We start from the raw sequence: 16,603 nt of genomic DNA on the forward strand, positions 1-16,603 counted from the left end.
TTATTTGGGTTATTTTGCATTATAAAATTATTTTAATAACTCAATCTGCAGAAAGAGAAATTTCCAAAGAAATTATTCATATCATATTTTTTACATTGTGTACGTCATTCCGTGGCTCTGTAGAAAGGCCAAACATTTTTGTTTTCGGAGTCCTTAATAGAATCCGCATACAGTAGGATGTTATAAATTAAAATCTTAAGATAATTTAAACCATACCTCAATAAAAACAACTTTTATTACAGGGATTCCAGACTGAAACAACGATAGATCAATTCTCACTAAAATTGTGTATACACATTATCAAAATAGGTAACAAATTAGGAAACATCCTCAGCATACCTAAAGAATCAATTAGGAGCTACAAATATGTTGATCGGTCTATGCAAGATTTGAAATTTTCTTTTTTTTTCTTTTCATATGCCCGTGCGTATTTAGCGTATCGGTAGGTACGCCACTGGACTACTGTACAATTTAATGTAAGCGAGGACTATCGTTATTATACTGTCAACAATTTTTTGATTGTTTTGTTGGGGTTTACAATAGAGAAAAACAGAACCCCTTAAAAAAATAACAATCAAAAATTTAAAATATTGCAGGATTGAGTCTGTTCGTGGACAGAACTGGTGATTGATAGCTACCGTCTACACCCTAGCACCGTCTTGAGCAGAATGAACTGGTAAAACTTTAAATTTGAAAAAGATGTATTCATATGGCGGTTTTCATGAATTTTCGCCATTCCATGAAAATCGGCGTACGTTCCACAAGTAAAAGAAAGCGTCTGATGTAAACAAAAAAAAAAAAACAATAACAAAAAAACAATGATAGGCAGAACTAAATACAATGAAATTTTGAATACGGATCAAACGTTAAGAAGACTGCATTCACAGATAAGCTGTCTAGAGGCACCACAAAGCGACATATCGTAAAAGCGATTATACAGTATTCAAGGGAGAAATTCTGGAACCAACCGACTGGAAAAAAACACTTAATTGGAAAGAACTAAACCAAGTACCAAAAACATGCACTCACAACAATAATGTCGTATTGAACGATCTTCAAGGATCAAAAATATAACATCTTTGATTACATTGTAAATGTACTTTTTACAACCGCAACACGGCACAAATAACTGATGTGACAATAAGATAGAGTCCAAGAAAAGCCAGCACGTCAAAATTTAAAATGTTGCAGACTCGGGTTAACGGAGCCTGTTCATGGACTTGCAAGCTCACCGGCAGAATTCAGTATCTAACATCAATTGGTTAATCTGTGAATTTTGAAACATCTGCTGATGTGTTCGTATGGTGGTTATTGTGGAATCTTAAACGTGACACGTTAGTGCCATTCCTTGAAAAACGGCATATGGTCCCTAAGTAAAAAAGCGTTTGCCCTAAACGAGAAAACGATGGGTGGAAATAAAAAAAAAAAGAATTTTGAATAGGTTTCAGAGGTTATGAAAACTGCATATCAAGAAAAGCTGTCAAAAGACAAATAAAAATGCAGGCGACATATCTTTATGGTGATTAAACAGAATTAAAGTAAGCAAAACTGGAACCTCCTGACAAGAAAAAACCCCATCGAATTAAAGAAGTACCCTAGACTTGTACGCACAACAATAATGTCGTGCTAAACGATCTTCAAGGGTTGTAAATATAACATCTGTGATTACATATACCAAGAGACATTTTACAGCCGCAACACCGCAAAAATAACACTAATGTGACAATAAATAAAGAGAGAAAAAAATCTCCAAAGAAAGCCCAACACGTCAAAATTGAAAATATTGCAGGCACGGTTTAATTGAGCCGGGAATGGTCCATGTGTTTGAGCGAAAGGAGGTATTCGAGCGATCCGATGTAAGCGAACCAAGTATAACTGTATAAATTCTTTAATCAAACGTACGGAGAGACTTTTTACAGCCACCACACTGCACAAATAACACAAATATGACATTAAAAAGAAAACAAATCCCCAAAGAGAGCCTAACACGCCAAAATTGACAATTATTTAGGTGTTTCCTTATTGATTATTACACCGGCTGTTACACCGAAATACCATTTTCTAGAAAAGGGGGTCTTAATAAGTAGTCTAGCCGACCGCTTATCATTAAATCTAATTGTTTTTAAACTTTGATTCAATATTCATCTCGCATATCTTATGAAACTGTCACATAAAAACAAAATCAGTCTAATTTCTTGTATATTATCATTTTTGTCTCACAGTACAATATTTCAACCATTTATTACATGCTTTTCGGTGGTTTATAGAAATATATCAGTGATATAAAACTGGTAATTTCACTGTTTGAAACAGTGAAATTACCACTTTGATAATTTCACTGTTTTGAATTTAAGCCCCTTACGTTGTTTCAGTGAAATACCAGCGTGCACAGAACTTGGTACCAACTTAATGACGTGACGTCGTAAATAACGTCACGTTGTTTTATTATTTGGCGCGCTTTTCATTCAGTATTAGGTTTAATGTCTTTTTAAAACGTTTCTTTGCATATAATAAAAAGAAAATTTGTTTAGTTTAGTGTAAGATCGAAATATATTTCACCTTGTGAACACCAAAAGTTCATATTTCACTCGTGGCTGCGCCACTCGTGAAATATACCTTTTGGTGCTCACTCGGTGATATATATTCCGATCTTACACTGAACTAAACAAATATCCTCTATATTATTATCTCAGATGTTGCACATACGTTTATATTACATATACTGTGTGGGCTTGACTTGTACCTGCTTTGATTTATCAGCCTGTAATAAGTAATAGAATGGTAAGAATCAAAATAAAACTAAGCAATCAGTATAAAGATTTTTTAATCGCTCAACTTTGAAAATGTTCTACCAAAGCGAATTAATAGCAAGCAAATTATGCATTAAAGATATGCAACTCGCTCTGCTTAATTTACTTGTTTAGTATGTTTTTACATGAAGAGACATTGATGGTTTATATTCCTTGTTATATGATGATTTCATGTAATTAAAAAGACATTTTTCTTACAGCTGTTTGGGTTATTTTCTTCTTGAATTATAATTACTTTTTAAACAGCATCATGTGAATCAAAAACATCTTGAAAAGGGGAGATCCATTGTAAGCAATGAATAACAACAAAGAAAAAAAAACAAGTGTCGCAGGGTCAAGTATACATTGTCCGTATTGCCAAGTGCTGTATATTTTTGGTCTGTTCGTGACCATGCCTGTCTCTGTATATTTATATGTTAATGTCCATGTCCCTAATTGTTTTCCGTAGTTATTTCTTTAATTCATATACTCATAGCTCATATCTCATATCCAATAGCCGTTACCTATACATAATAGTACTTTATAACCTTTTCAATATCTTCGATTAACTTTTCTCGCTAATATTTCAATTTCCCCGCTAATCTGCACAACGCATGCGCACTTGAATTGAGAAATTGTTGGCGCAGGCCACGGTTTTGTTGTAGGGAAGAATAAATATTTTGAGTAGCGCATGCTTGTCTTTTTACAGACCCCTCTACACCAGGTCCAGAACTCACAGCAGAGTCAACGACCCCTTTGTTTCGTTTGAGCTGCGACACAAGAAAATTGCAGACTTGGTTTGCTTGAATTCTTGATCATAGCAACATCCCACAAGCGGTATTAAAACTTCAACACTTAATATATTGAAATCGATGATCCTGAAAGATCAGAAAATATAAATATAAATACAGCCTATGTAAACACTTAACGCTTGATATCTTAAGTTTATCAATTTGGAAGATATACTAAATGTGGACTTCAACATTTTAACAGATAAAGATACAACTGCTTAAGGCAAAATGGCCTTTTTATTGGTTCCCGTAATAGGGTAAACCTTTCTACATAACTTAGCAATATGAGGTGATATTTATGAATTAAAAGAGAAAAAGAAATAAGTTAAACATCATTACATTTTCGCTTGAAAACTTGGGAAATGTGATTAAAATAACTGTAAGTTTATACATTTAACAAGGGATGACATGTTGGTCCTCATGATGGCCATAACTCGGCAAAAACATTAAACCTAAAAACCTGTGTAATATGAACAAGAATTTGAGCTATCAATCAACCCTGTAAAGTTTCATTTAAATTGCATTAGTGGTTTAAAAGGAGTAGTCCAGACAAATTTCAAAATTAAGATCATGAAAGGGCAAAAAAATCTTACAAAAATCAATGAACTGAAACATATTGCTGAGATGCACAAATAGACATGGTATTGATCATTCCCCTAAAGTTTTCAGGAACTTGCACCAGTAGTTTCTGAGAAGTAGTTCAGATCTACTTCTGTGTAGCTGGCAACACAAAAAATCTTTTTTATTCAAGGGCAAGCCAATAACTCAGCAAAATTCATTCAAGCGAAAAACTTGTGTATTATGCACAAGTACTTGAGCTACCAATCAATCCTGTATAGTTTCATTGAAATTGCATTAATAGTATAAGAGCAGTAGTACGGACAACTTTTATTTACATCCTTTTCATTCAAGGGCTATAACTGGACCAAAAATTATTCAATCGGAAAACCCGTGTAATATGCGCAAATACATGACCTCCCTATCAATCCTGTAAAGTTTCAATGAAATTGCATTAGTTTTATAACTCCGACAAAATTCATTGAACCATAAACAGGCACAACTTGACTTGGCACTGAGTGATCATACCTGAAGTGCCATGATTATTTTTGTATAAATTGTTATCAAGTTCACAGTCCAGTGTCATTTGATCCTAAGGTGCTTGATTTAAAAAAAAAACTGCATTAAATGGAGCATCTCATTATGTCTGACATTTAAGCCAAATACTTTCAATTTCCTTCCATTCAAAAGATACAATGGAGACACTTTATAATTGCTGATGGACTGACAGTCGCACAAAGAGGGTCAGGCAAATCAGTATTTGTCTGAAATAAAATTGATTTGAATTATCAGACAAAATTTTCAAACATGACATTACCAAAATACACTTGATTTTCCAACAGATGTCAAATTAATAATTTTGTTACGCCTTATGCGAAGATAACACCCCTTACATTTGTTAACAATATAAATGAGATAACAGACCTACTTTCTATCCTTATAATTGTTGATTGATTGATAACTGATCAGGGGCCAATTTCTCGAAGCTCTGTTAAATTTAACCATCTGTTAAAGCCACTAACGGACGTTCAAATTTAACCTTTGTATAGAAAAAACATGGTTGGTGTCAGGATGGAGAAGGTTTATCAGGTGAGTGAGAAAGTAAGCGAGCCAAGATTCACTTTCGCAGCGAACCGGATAAACCTTCGCCATCCCGACATCAACCATGTATGTTATTTATCCTGCTTTTTATCATGTTTTTAGAATAATTTAATGGTTTCGTTCTACTTTTTCTCCCGAAAAAATATCATCTAAATGCAGTTTTGCTTTGCTTCTAAACATGTGACGTCATCATGTGATGTAATGACTGGAGATAGATAGGTTTATCCGGCAAAGCTTTATCCAGCAGCTGATGATATAGACAGTAGCAGGATAAAAACCTGTATCGGTAATAAATTACATTTGAATAATAAAAGCATTTGAATAATAAACCGAACTACATTATTTGTAGCATAGAAGTAATTTTCCTGACGTCATTTGGTTTATTGACGTCATGGTTTGATGTCATACGGGGCTAAGCATCCACTTTTCTGACATGTTCATATCGTATTATGTGAATAATGGGAAATGTGTCAGAATTTGAGTTAACACATCAAAATTTCCATTCACCAATTCCTTAAGAAGAAGAGTTTTGTTGAAATTTGTTGCTCTTATCTTGTAAACATGATTACTTTAGACAGGAGGTTTGACTCTGGTAATTCTGACGCCGTTTTGCAAACTACAAAATGAGGATTTAAGGGATTGAATTAACCTGTTAACAGCTGATTAAAATTTAACAGGGGTGTTAATTAACACTCCTGTTAAAAAGTTTTGAGCAACAAGTTTTTAACCCCCTGTCAAGTAACAGTCGGTTAGCTATAAAAACGGACTGTTAATTTAACAGACGGGTAAATTTAACAGAGCTTTGAGAACTGGCCCCAGATATTCAATTGACCCAAGTTAATAACTAATTTAGGTATAAATTTTTTATAAGGGATATTATCTTAAAAATCTTAGCTAGCAATAAAAAATGGTATAAACCAAGACACATTATCTATTCCTATCCTACATTTCATCGTTACTGAATGTATGTGTAACATTTCACTGTTGTTAGCTTTTGAGATTCTTAGAAGGTTATTAGTTTCCCTACAGACTATAACTTAACTTATCTATAGCTTAACTTTCTGAATAAAAGTGGTGAAAGTTACTTTCATATGAAACCAATAAACAGTCATGAAAGCTCTATATTGATGGCTATACTTACTTTAAATATTAAAAATTTAATCAAAATTAAAATTGATTAGGACTGTTTCAAATTCAAAGGAAGAAAATTTATAATAAATATTAGTTTCCAAATTCAAAATATAAGCATAACATAATCAATCTGAATGCCAAAACATATTTTATTCCAATCCAAATTTTCTTTAAAAGTCACCTATACGTAAAATAGCACATCAGGAAATAACAAAATAAAAATTGGCTGACAGAAATATTCAGTAACAATGCATCAAAACACGCTTTTAACATTTATAAAAACAAATATATCTTTGTATTTATTAACAAACAAATTATTGGACAAGTGATTTACCGGAATAAATCTGATTTGTTTTCGACAAAAAGAAAAAAAGAAAAGAAAAAAAAACAAACAAAAACACAAAACAAAAATAAAACAAAAAACAAATAAAACAACAACAGAAAACAACAACAACAACAAAAACTAAGCAGCTATCTGAGACCATTTGTTGGGAGGTCATTGTATCAAACATGATGACTTTTTATATGGACTTTTCCAGCTTCCATTTTTGAAATTGTCCATTATCATTTTGGAGATATCAAGAAGAAAAATTAAAACTGTGACAGCTAACAATAGAGAGCATAGTCATGATTCAATATTGGTGGCAAAAGCCAATTACTCTTAGTTCCATGTATTTTTTTAACAGAAGCACTTTTCACAAAAAAAATCTTCCGACAATGGTTTATCGTAAGAGATATCTTAAGACGATTCTCTTTTCCATGAAATATTTTAAGAAAATCTTAAGTACAAAATCTTTCGTAACTTAATGATATATTTTTCCTATTTGAAAGCGTAAAATTGCACTCAGGTAAAATAAGGAAGTATTGCATCAATTCAAGATATTCACATAATTCAAAATAATCTGGTAAATTGGCTTTTTTATAAACTTGTTGAAATAGATACTTAATGACAATTTATAATATTAGATTAAAAACAAAGAAACAAGAAATGTCGAACGACACATATTCCCCCTTTCTAGCCCTTGACACTTACTATTGGAAATTTTAGTTAAGAACCTTTGGTACATGGAAGTTTTCAGTTATGAAAAAAAGAACCTGCTAGTTATTACTAATCAATATGCTAAATATAAAGCCCTTAAACTTTGAGCTAGTGACCCCATAATGACTAATCGATATGTGAAATATTAAGACTTTTTGATAAAAAAAATCAAGTTAATTAGCGGGAACCATTTTTACATTTAAGGCCGCTTAGTGACCTTGAACTTTGAACTGGTAATCCCAAAATCAATAGATGTCATCTACTTAATATGACTATTCAATATTTGAGATATGAACACTTTGCAATATATAGTTTTCAAGATAATGACCGGAAACCATTCTGACATTTAAGGCCTATGTGACCTTGACCTTTGACCTAATGATCCAAATATCTAATTGTTATGATCAATCAATATGTGAAGTATGAAAACTTTGTGATAAACAATTTTCAAAATAATGAGCGGAAACTTTCCTGGCATTTAAGGCCTATGTGAAATTGACATTTGACCGTTTGATTCACATATCAATAGGGGACATCAACTTGTTATGATCAATCAATATGTGAAATATGAAGACTTTGTGATAAACAGTTTTCAAAATATTGAGACATGTATGGCAAATGTTACCTTGACTTTTGAACTAGTGACCCCAAAATCAATAGAAATCATAACTATATATGACCAATCAATATATGAAATATGAAGACTTTGTGATGAATAGTTTTCAAAATAATGAGCGGGAACCATTCTGACATTTAAGGCCTTGTGACCATAACCTTGACATAGTGACCCCAAAATCAAAAGGGATAATCTACTAGTTATGTCCAATTCGTATGTGAAATATGAAGACTTTGTGATACATAATTTCTTTAATCATCAGCGGAAACCTGGAGTCTGTTTTCAATTAAAAATTCTAATTGAAAATAAACTGTCATAAAATAAACTGTAAATCCTCAATAAATAATTAATTGATATATATTACAAAAACATGTTACAGAAATATTTGATAAAAATTCCTTTTTCCAATTTGGGTTTTGTACCTATTAGATAAACTATGCTAGGTACATTGTTAATAACAAAGATTACAGCATGCCTTGTCTTATCTAGACCGTTAATAACATATTTTGTTAAGCGTGCTGCGTGCAACAAGGCTGCGTTGATGACGCGCCCTGGGCGGAATCTTATACAGTTTGCAGTCCCTCGAAGACAGTATTTCAACAACAAATTCAGTCCAAAATATCGTATAAGAATGATGTACATGCATTACAAAAGTTTCTATGATTTATATGTAAATACAGAATAATCATTACACAAAGGTTATAATGCATATAAGTTAATATATAGCTATAACTTCATGTAATCTTATATCATTTGACAGATTGGTACTTATTTTAAAATAATACAAGGCAAAATGGGTAATTAAGCTTTGCATATAAGAGGTTCCATTTATCTGAAAAGTACTATAGATGACACACACACAAAAAAAAATAGAAATTCTATAGTAACTTAAAAATTGATCAAAACATTTCTATTTATATTTACAGTTTGGTAAATGAGTCTTTGTTTTGAATACTAAATAGTTTAGCTTTAAGCTTTCCTATTTCTTATGATTTGTAAAGAAGCTCACATTATTACAATTAAAACAAGTAAATATTTCATAAAAAGAGACATAAAACTATTCTGTTACATAAAATTCTATAAATACGAAATAGAGTACAATTTCACAAGAATGTAAGAAAAAGGTATATTTCCTACAAAATTTCATTACTTAATTTATCAATTGTGATTATTGCTTCAAACAAATATTACAAGTTGAGTTTACTTTCACAGAGAAAATTACATTATAACATTAAAATATGAATTATGTTGTACAAACCTGGAAATTGCGAAGGCAGATTTAAAATTACAACAAATTTATTAGGTCCAAAGTATCGAATAAGAATGATACTTTATCTCTCCAAAATATCCTTAGAAAAGTTGTCTTCGTTTCTCCTACATATGATTGGTAATTTCATTTAATGCAAAATAAGGTGATAACCTATCAACTTATTAAAAGCAAAACAAGTTTTTACAATGATGAACATCCTTTACAGAACAAAGGTGTTAATGGATGCCATTTGCCCAAAACAACAATTGTAAATGTTTGAAATTCAAAACATATTTAAGAAAAGTTTTTCTCAAATGCAATTACGAAATAACAATTTTTGGAACAATGTTCACAATAGAATATAAAAAATGTAATATTTGAAATCTATATTTTAAGAAAAGATTCTGATATTAATTTTAACTTTTTAAATTAGTGAATTTAATAAAATGTATTTTTAAAACATTTAACCTGTTTACTTTAAATAATCATTAATTATGATGTATTACATAATTTTATATAAGGAAAAAGGCACATCGTAATACATCTAATAACAGCTAAAGATAATTAACACAGTTTCTAAATTCTGAACTGATTTATCCCGGTCAGAAAGCAAGTTTGGCAGTTTGTTAAGTTTCAAATTTATCTTTGATTAATATGGGAGGGGGAAAGTGTATGAAAGTGACATTGACTCTTGACCCTTTGTACTTCTTGTAACTATTTTAAAAATCTTTATTGCTCTTCATCTTTCAATAAACTGAGGGTTTTGAACATATTAATAATTCTTGCAAAATATCAATGGAAAACAAGTGAGGTTTTTCGCACACATATAATGGCTGTGAAGGAATGGTCAGCTGTATTCCTTTAGAAAAGCCGAATAAAATGCTACCTAGATGAAATTCTGTTTAGATCAGCTCATTTGTTGAAATTAAAGGGGAAGCTTTATAACACGAAAATTGCATTTGTAATCTCCGTACTAGTCCTTGATTATACTGCATACGAAATAATGCAAAAGGGGTGTCAGAATACACCTCTAACTGTAAAGCTGGAAGATTTCAATGTAACCATATTGCTGGAAAGCTATAGCGTAACGAAACTAACCATACCCATATAGCTGGAAAGCTACAATATTACCTTACCAGTATAGCTGGATAGTTACAAAAATGTTACATGTACCTTAACCATATACATGGAAATCTACAATGTTACCTTCATCGTATAGCTGTAAAACTACAATGTTACCTCAAACAATGTTACCTTGCACATATAGCTGGAAGGCTACAATGTAACCTTTACTGTTTAGCTGTCAACCTATAATGTAACTTTCAATACATAGCTGTAAAACTACAATGTAACCTTACCATTATAGCTGAAAAGCTTTAATGTTACCCTTATCATATGGCTGGAAGGTTACAATGTAGCCTAACCTGTATAGCTGGAACACTATAATGAAGCCTTAAGTAACCGTTTAACTGTAAACCTTACCCGTATGTATGGAAAGAAACAATGTTACCTTACCCATAAACCTGAAAAGCTATAATGTAACCATAGCCTTTAGGCTGTAAAACTACAATGTAACCTTACCCGTATACATTTTTGTATATAGAAAGATACAATGTTACATTACTCGTATAGCTGTAAACCTACAATGTAACCTTATCTATATATATGGAAAGATACAATGTTACCTTACCTGTATAGCTGTAAAGCTACAATGTAACCAGAGCCTTACGGCTGTAAAACTATAATGTAACCATACCTGTATATATGAATAGTTACAATGTTACTTTTTCCATATAGCTGTAATGCTACAACATAATTATAACCGTTTAACTGTAAAAATTTAATGCTACTTTACCTGTATAGCTGGAAGGCTACAATGTTACCTTAATTGATAAGCTTTAAACCTATAATGTAACCTAAACAGTATAGCTGTAAAGTTTCAATGTAACATTAACCGTATTCTAGAGTAGTTGGAAAACTACAATGTTTCCTAACCTGTATAGCTGGAAAGCTACAATGTAACCTTAACAGTATAGCTTGAAAAGAACAATGTTACCTTAACCATAAAGCCAGAAAGCTACAATGTAACATTAACCGTATAGTTGGAAAGCTACAATGTTACCTTACCCATATAGCTGGAAGCTACAATGTTACCTTACCCATATAGCTGGAAAGCTACAATGTTAACTTACCAGTTAAGCTGGAAAGCTTCAATGTAACCTTACCCGTACAGCTGGAAAGCTACAATATAACTTTACCCGTATAGCTGGAAGCTAAAATGTTACATTATCCATATAGCTTGAAAGCTACAATGTTACCTTACCCGTATAGCTGTTACCATACCCATATAGCTGGAAAGCTACAATGTTAACTTACCAGTAAAGCCGGAAAGCTACAATGTTACCTCACACGTATAGCTGGAAGCTAAAATGTTACATTACCCATATAGCTTGAAAGCTACAATGTTACCTTACCAGTATAGCTTGAAAGCTACAATTTTACATTTACAGTATAGCTGCGAAGATACAATGTTACCTTACTATATAGCTGGAAGATATATTATAACCTTACCCATATAGCTGGGAAGCTACAATGTTTCCTTACCAGTACAGCTGGAAGATATATTATAACCTTACCCATATAGCTGGGAAGCTACAATGTTACCTTACCCATATAGCTGGAAGCAATAATGTTACATTACCCATATAGCTGGAAAGCTACAATGTTACCTTACCCGTATAGCTGGAAAGCTACAATGTTACCTTACCCGTATAGCTTGGAAGCTACAATGTTACCTTACCCATATAGCTGGAAAGCTACAATGTTACCTTACCCGTATAGCTGGGAAGCTACAATGTTACCTTCACAGTATAGCTGGGAAGCTACAATGTTACCTTTTCAGTATAGCTGGGAAGCTACAATGTTACCTTACACGTATAGCTGGGAAGCTACAATGTTACCTTACCCGTATAGCTGGAAAGCTACAATGTTACCTTACCCATATAGCTGGAAAGCTACAATGTTACCTTACCCGTATAGCTGGGAAGAAACAATGTTACCTTACCCATTTAGCTCGGAAGCTACAATGTTACCTTACCCGTATAGCTAGGAAGCTACAATGTTACCTTACACGTATAGCTTGGAAGCTACAATGTTACCTTACCCATATAGCTGGGAAGCTACAATGTTACCTTACCCGTATAGCTGGGACTATACAATAATACCTTTACAGTGTAGCTAGGAAGCTACAATGTTACCTTACATGTACAGCGGGAAAGCTATAATGAAACATTAACTGTATAGCTGGAAAGATACAATATTACTTTTAACTTTAAAAATCAATCTCATCTTCCAACACCCAGAAATATGAAATACAAAATTAATATCTGAAGTAGTGTAGCTGAATGTTTACCAAAACTTTCTTAATGAGTTTTCAACTTTGTTTCTATATTAATCTGGACTTTCTTACTCATTAAAATAATTAAGTTTAATTTCTTGTATATCATATTTTACTTTATTTTACAGTTCAATATTACAACCATTGTGTTATCTAACATGTTGCATTCAAATTAACCATTGTCGATTTTGTGTAATAGAAATATCAAAATTAATAAACAGGCTGCATAAAACCACAGGTGCCATCTGTGCATTGAACAGTATAAAGTTTGTATTAAATCTTTCAACTTTGAATATTTTCTACCCAAGTATATTAAAATAAAAAAATATGAATTAAAAAATGCCATTAGCTTGGCGTATTAAAAGATCATTATCGGTAACAGGAATTAAGACATTTTTTCTTAAAATTGTTCAGGTTATTTACTTCCTGGTGTTTATTGCAATCCTATGTAAACACCTAACACTTTGTATTGTAATAAGGTTTATTGATTTTAATTTAGAAAGGACTTTGGATCAACATTTTAACAGATCAAATATTTTGCCATTGGCAATCTTAGTAGCGTGAATCTTTACAAATAACTTAAGAGCTAAAATTGGAAATGATAATTGTACATGGAAATTAAAAAAGGAATAAGTTAAATATCAGTACAGTAAATAAAAGTATTATGTTCAAAATGACTGTGAAGTGAAAATGGGACAGCTTTATTGGTGAATAGATCAGTTCAAATAACAACTTGATCAAAATTTCTACAAAATGGCGACTTGTAAACAAATAGATACGGATATTCTTTCCGATGGAATATTTGATGTATTATGTTCAATGTGTAAAAATAAAGGGAAAAACACTGAAGGTGTAAAATTCTGTGTAGACTGTAAGGATTATTTCTGTATAACTTGTGTTCAAGTACATGGTCAAGTACCTCTGTGTGCTCGTCACAAGGTGTTGAATAAATCTCAAGTAAAGTCAGGAACCAGCAAATGTCTGCCCAGGGCACCAACAGAGAGATGTGACAGACACAGTCATAAACACATTGATATGTACTGTCAGAACCATGATAATGTTGGCTGTTCTACATGTATGACAGTTGATCATAGGTAAAATTTACATTTATATAAACATAGATTATATTTTCAATTAAAGTAACATTATGCTCATTTTTTTCATTGTCAAGTTGAGCTGAATTGACTATATATTTCACATGATGGACTGTTATAATAGTGATTGACCAACAGTTGCTCAGGATGAAACATAAATCTACCAGAAATATAAATAGACTGCCCTACTCTCTTTATAAATTGAATGTTACAGGTAAATTTCGATGGATATTTATATACTCTTGGATGGACATAATGTCACTTTAATATATAGAATGTTTAATATGTACTTAAAAGTCTTCACATAATATTCTATCTTAAATACTGATATGCTACAGAGGATTACATATCATCTCTACAGTCATATCATAGCCTCATATTCATAAACTGCCTTAACTTATTTTTCAGATTATGCAAGGATACATTCTACATACCAGAATTTATCCAAAATAACACATACCAAATTTCTTCAAGAGAAATTCAAACAAAGTTGAAAGCGTTAGCTACCACCCTTGCAGAACAAGCTGATAGATTTAAACAGGATAAACAAAGGCTGTTAAAGAGGAAAGCAGAACTACTGGCTGATATCAGAAAATTCCGTCAAGAAATCAATGACCATCTGGACAAGCTGGAGAAAAGTTCTATAGATGAGATAGAAGATAAAGTCAAATGTCTTGAAGACAAGATAGAAGATGGTCTCAAACAGCTACAAGCAAATAAGTTTAGGATTACATCAGCTCATGATAAATTAGCATCTACCAAAGCAGATCCAGCTGAAGTATTTGTAAATGTGAAGATGGCACAGGATGCTGCAAATGTTGCCGACAAGTATATGGAGCATGTCAAAATGAAAAGTACAGTAGAAGACATCAACTTTGAACCTGATAGAGCAATTCTTACGCAGTTTGAACAGAAGAACACCCTGGGTAGATTAACAGAGAAACCTATAAAGCCTGCTGCCAATTCATTTCAGAGTAAAGAAAATCAATCATATAATGTTAAAGTTATGTCTGATGAAAGCAGTTGTATTATCAAGAGTGCCTGCTGTATGGAAGATGGTACAATAATTCTAGCTGATTCCACCAACAGGAAGCTTAAACGGTTACACAGTTTCAACTATACTGTAACTGACGATTATGATCTACCTGGATTCCCACATCAAGTGTGTATGATCAATAACACACAAATAGCAGTAAATGTTCCATTACAAACGGAAGTTCATTCCATTTCACTAGAGAGAAAAATGAAAACAATAAAAAAGTTTAACACTGATTTTATATGTTATGGTCTTGCATATGCAAACAATAATTTATATATTTCAGACTTTGACACATCAGTTTATATGTATACATTGTCTGGTAGTAAACTTAATCAGTTCAGTAAGGATCTATCAGGACATGAGCTGTTCTCTCACATATACAGTCTAGCTGTCAGTAAGGATGCTACAAGGATTTATGTTGCTGACTTTGATAATGGACTGATAGTACTAAACAAGAATGGTCAGGTTATTACATCATATAATGATGAACAACTAAAAGGGGCTAGCTGTTGCTATCTCACTGAAGTAGGCAGTGTGTTAGTATCTGGAAATTACTCCAATAATGTTTTACAGTTTACATGTGATGGTGAGCTGATAGGAGAGGTTATACAAGCCGATTGTAGAAAAGGGGAAATTAGATCAGTCTGTTGCAATCAACAAATGTCAAAGATGTATATAAGTAGATGTATGGATGACAACATTGAAGTGTACGATATCTTATCTTTTAAATGAACCGCTATCATAATCAATAAAAATATTAATTAAATATCATCCTGATTCATATGTAAAATTTTATATTTAAACATAAAATGTTAAAAGAAAACAAAGTCACTTAAATAACATGATTGTGACAAGTATATACATGTACAATATGTAATGATACTAGTTTAATTCATTGTGAATATAAATGAATTGTGTTATGAAAAATTTATTTGATCTATCATATACATTACACTTAACAAATCTTATAAGTGTGCACCTTTTATGTCCTTATAACTTTTTTGTTCATCAATATTTTTTTACAAAATTTTGGGTTCTGACTATTGGCTGCATTTCCACACTTTTTAGGTGCTCAAACTTGTCAAATTTAAGTATGCGGCGCGTTCAACCGTGAACGTACAAAATTCACACAATGCACGAAAAAAATGTGTGAATGCGTGAAAGAAAATAGCACATGATATTCTCGGATACCATAGAGATCCACATATCAGAAAAACATAACATATGGGTACATTATCTATTCAACAGCGTGGCATAACCCTAGGATTGGTCTACGCTGGAGTACACCAATCAGATACTGGTAAAAAATAATTTGTTTATAAAATTATTTAAACTCCATTGCATTGTAAAAACTGAAAATCATTTAAATTCAGTTCCTTCCAAAGACGAACGTAATTGCATATCTGTTTTTTTACTTATTACATGTTAATATCATTTGGAGCAACGCATGGTGGTCACCGCAATGTAATAACAAGGCGTAAGAAGGCTTATCTTCATAACAGAGTAGCTGGTAGCGTTTACAACATTCCTCGACGACCCCAAAATTATCTCCAACGGTATGCTACATTGATTGACGACGCTCCACGGCTGTAATGCACAATCAGAGTGGCACACACGGTTTAAGAACATCAGTTTGCAACATCGACTTTCGACACGCACTCACATTTTTTAGAAATACATCTTAAAATTTATTTTAAATGAAAAAAAAAACGAATAAAAATATTAGCCTGACTCTTTTCTGTATTTATTGAAAATTTCAGCATGATCAGGCAAATATTGATACACCTATGAGACCATTT

The 16,603-nt window shown here is 32.1% G+C and overlaps 1 protein-coding gene across 1 annotated transcript; it reads left to right on the forward strand.

Moving 5' to 3' along the window:
* The first annotated feature begins 13,164 nt into the window (after positions 1-13,164).
* LOC132721756 (uncharacterized) lies at positions 13,165-15,653 on the forward strand. Its single transcript, XM_060706123.1, has 2 exons — positions 13,165-13,765; positions 14,174-15,653. The coding sequence occupies exons 1-2, from the start codon at positions 13,425-13,427 to the stop codon at positions 15,534-15,536; spliced, it is 1,704 nt and encodes a 567-aa protein (XP_060562106.1). The 5' UTR covers positions 13,165-13,424; the 3' UTR covers positions 15,537-15,653.
* Positions 15,654-16,603: the final 950 nt, after the last annotated feature.

This window comes from Ruditapes philippinarum, unplaced genomic scaffold, assembly GCF_026571515.1.
Source record: "Ruditapes philippinarum isolate M1 unplaced genomic scaffold, ASM2657151v2 ctg1407_1_1_1_1, whole genome shotgun sequence".
Lineage (NCBI taxonomy): Eukaryota > Metazoa > Mollusca > Bivalvia > Venerida > Veneridae > Ruditapes > Ruditapes philippinarum.

Bases quoted from the DNA above. Each gene is read 5' to 3' on its own strand.
- LOC132721756 (XM_060706123.1), top strand. From the start codon at position 13,425: ATGGCGACTTGTAAACAAATAGATACGGATATTCTTTCCGATGGAATA. The intron at 13,766-14,173 runs GTAAAATTTACA...CTTATTTTTCAG, and splicing joins TGTATGACAGTTGATCATAG to ATTATGCAAGGATACATTCT.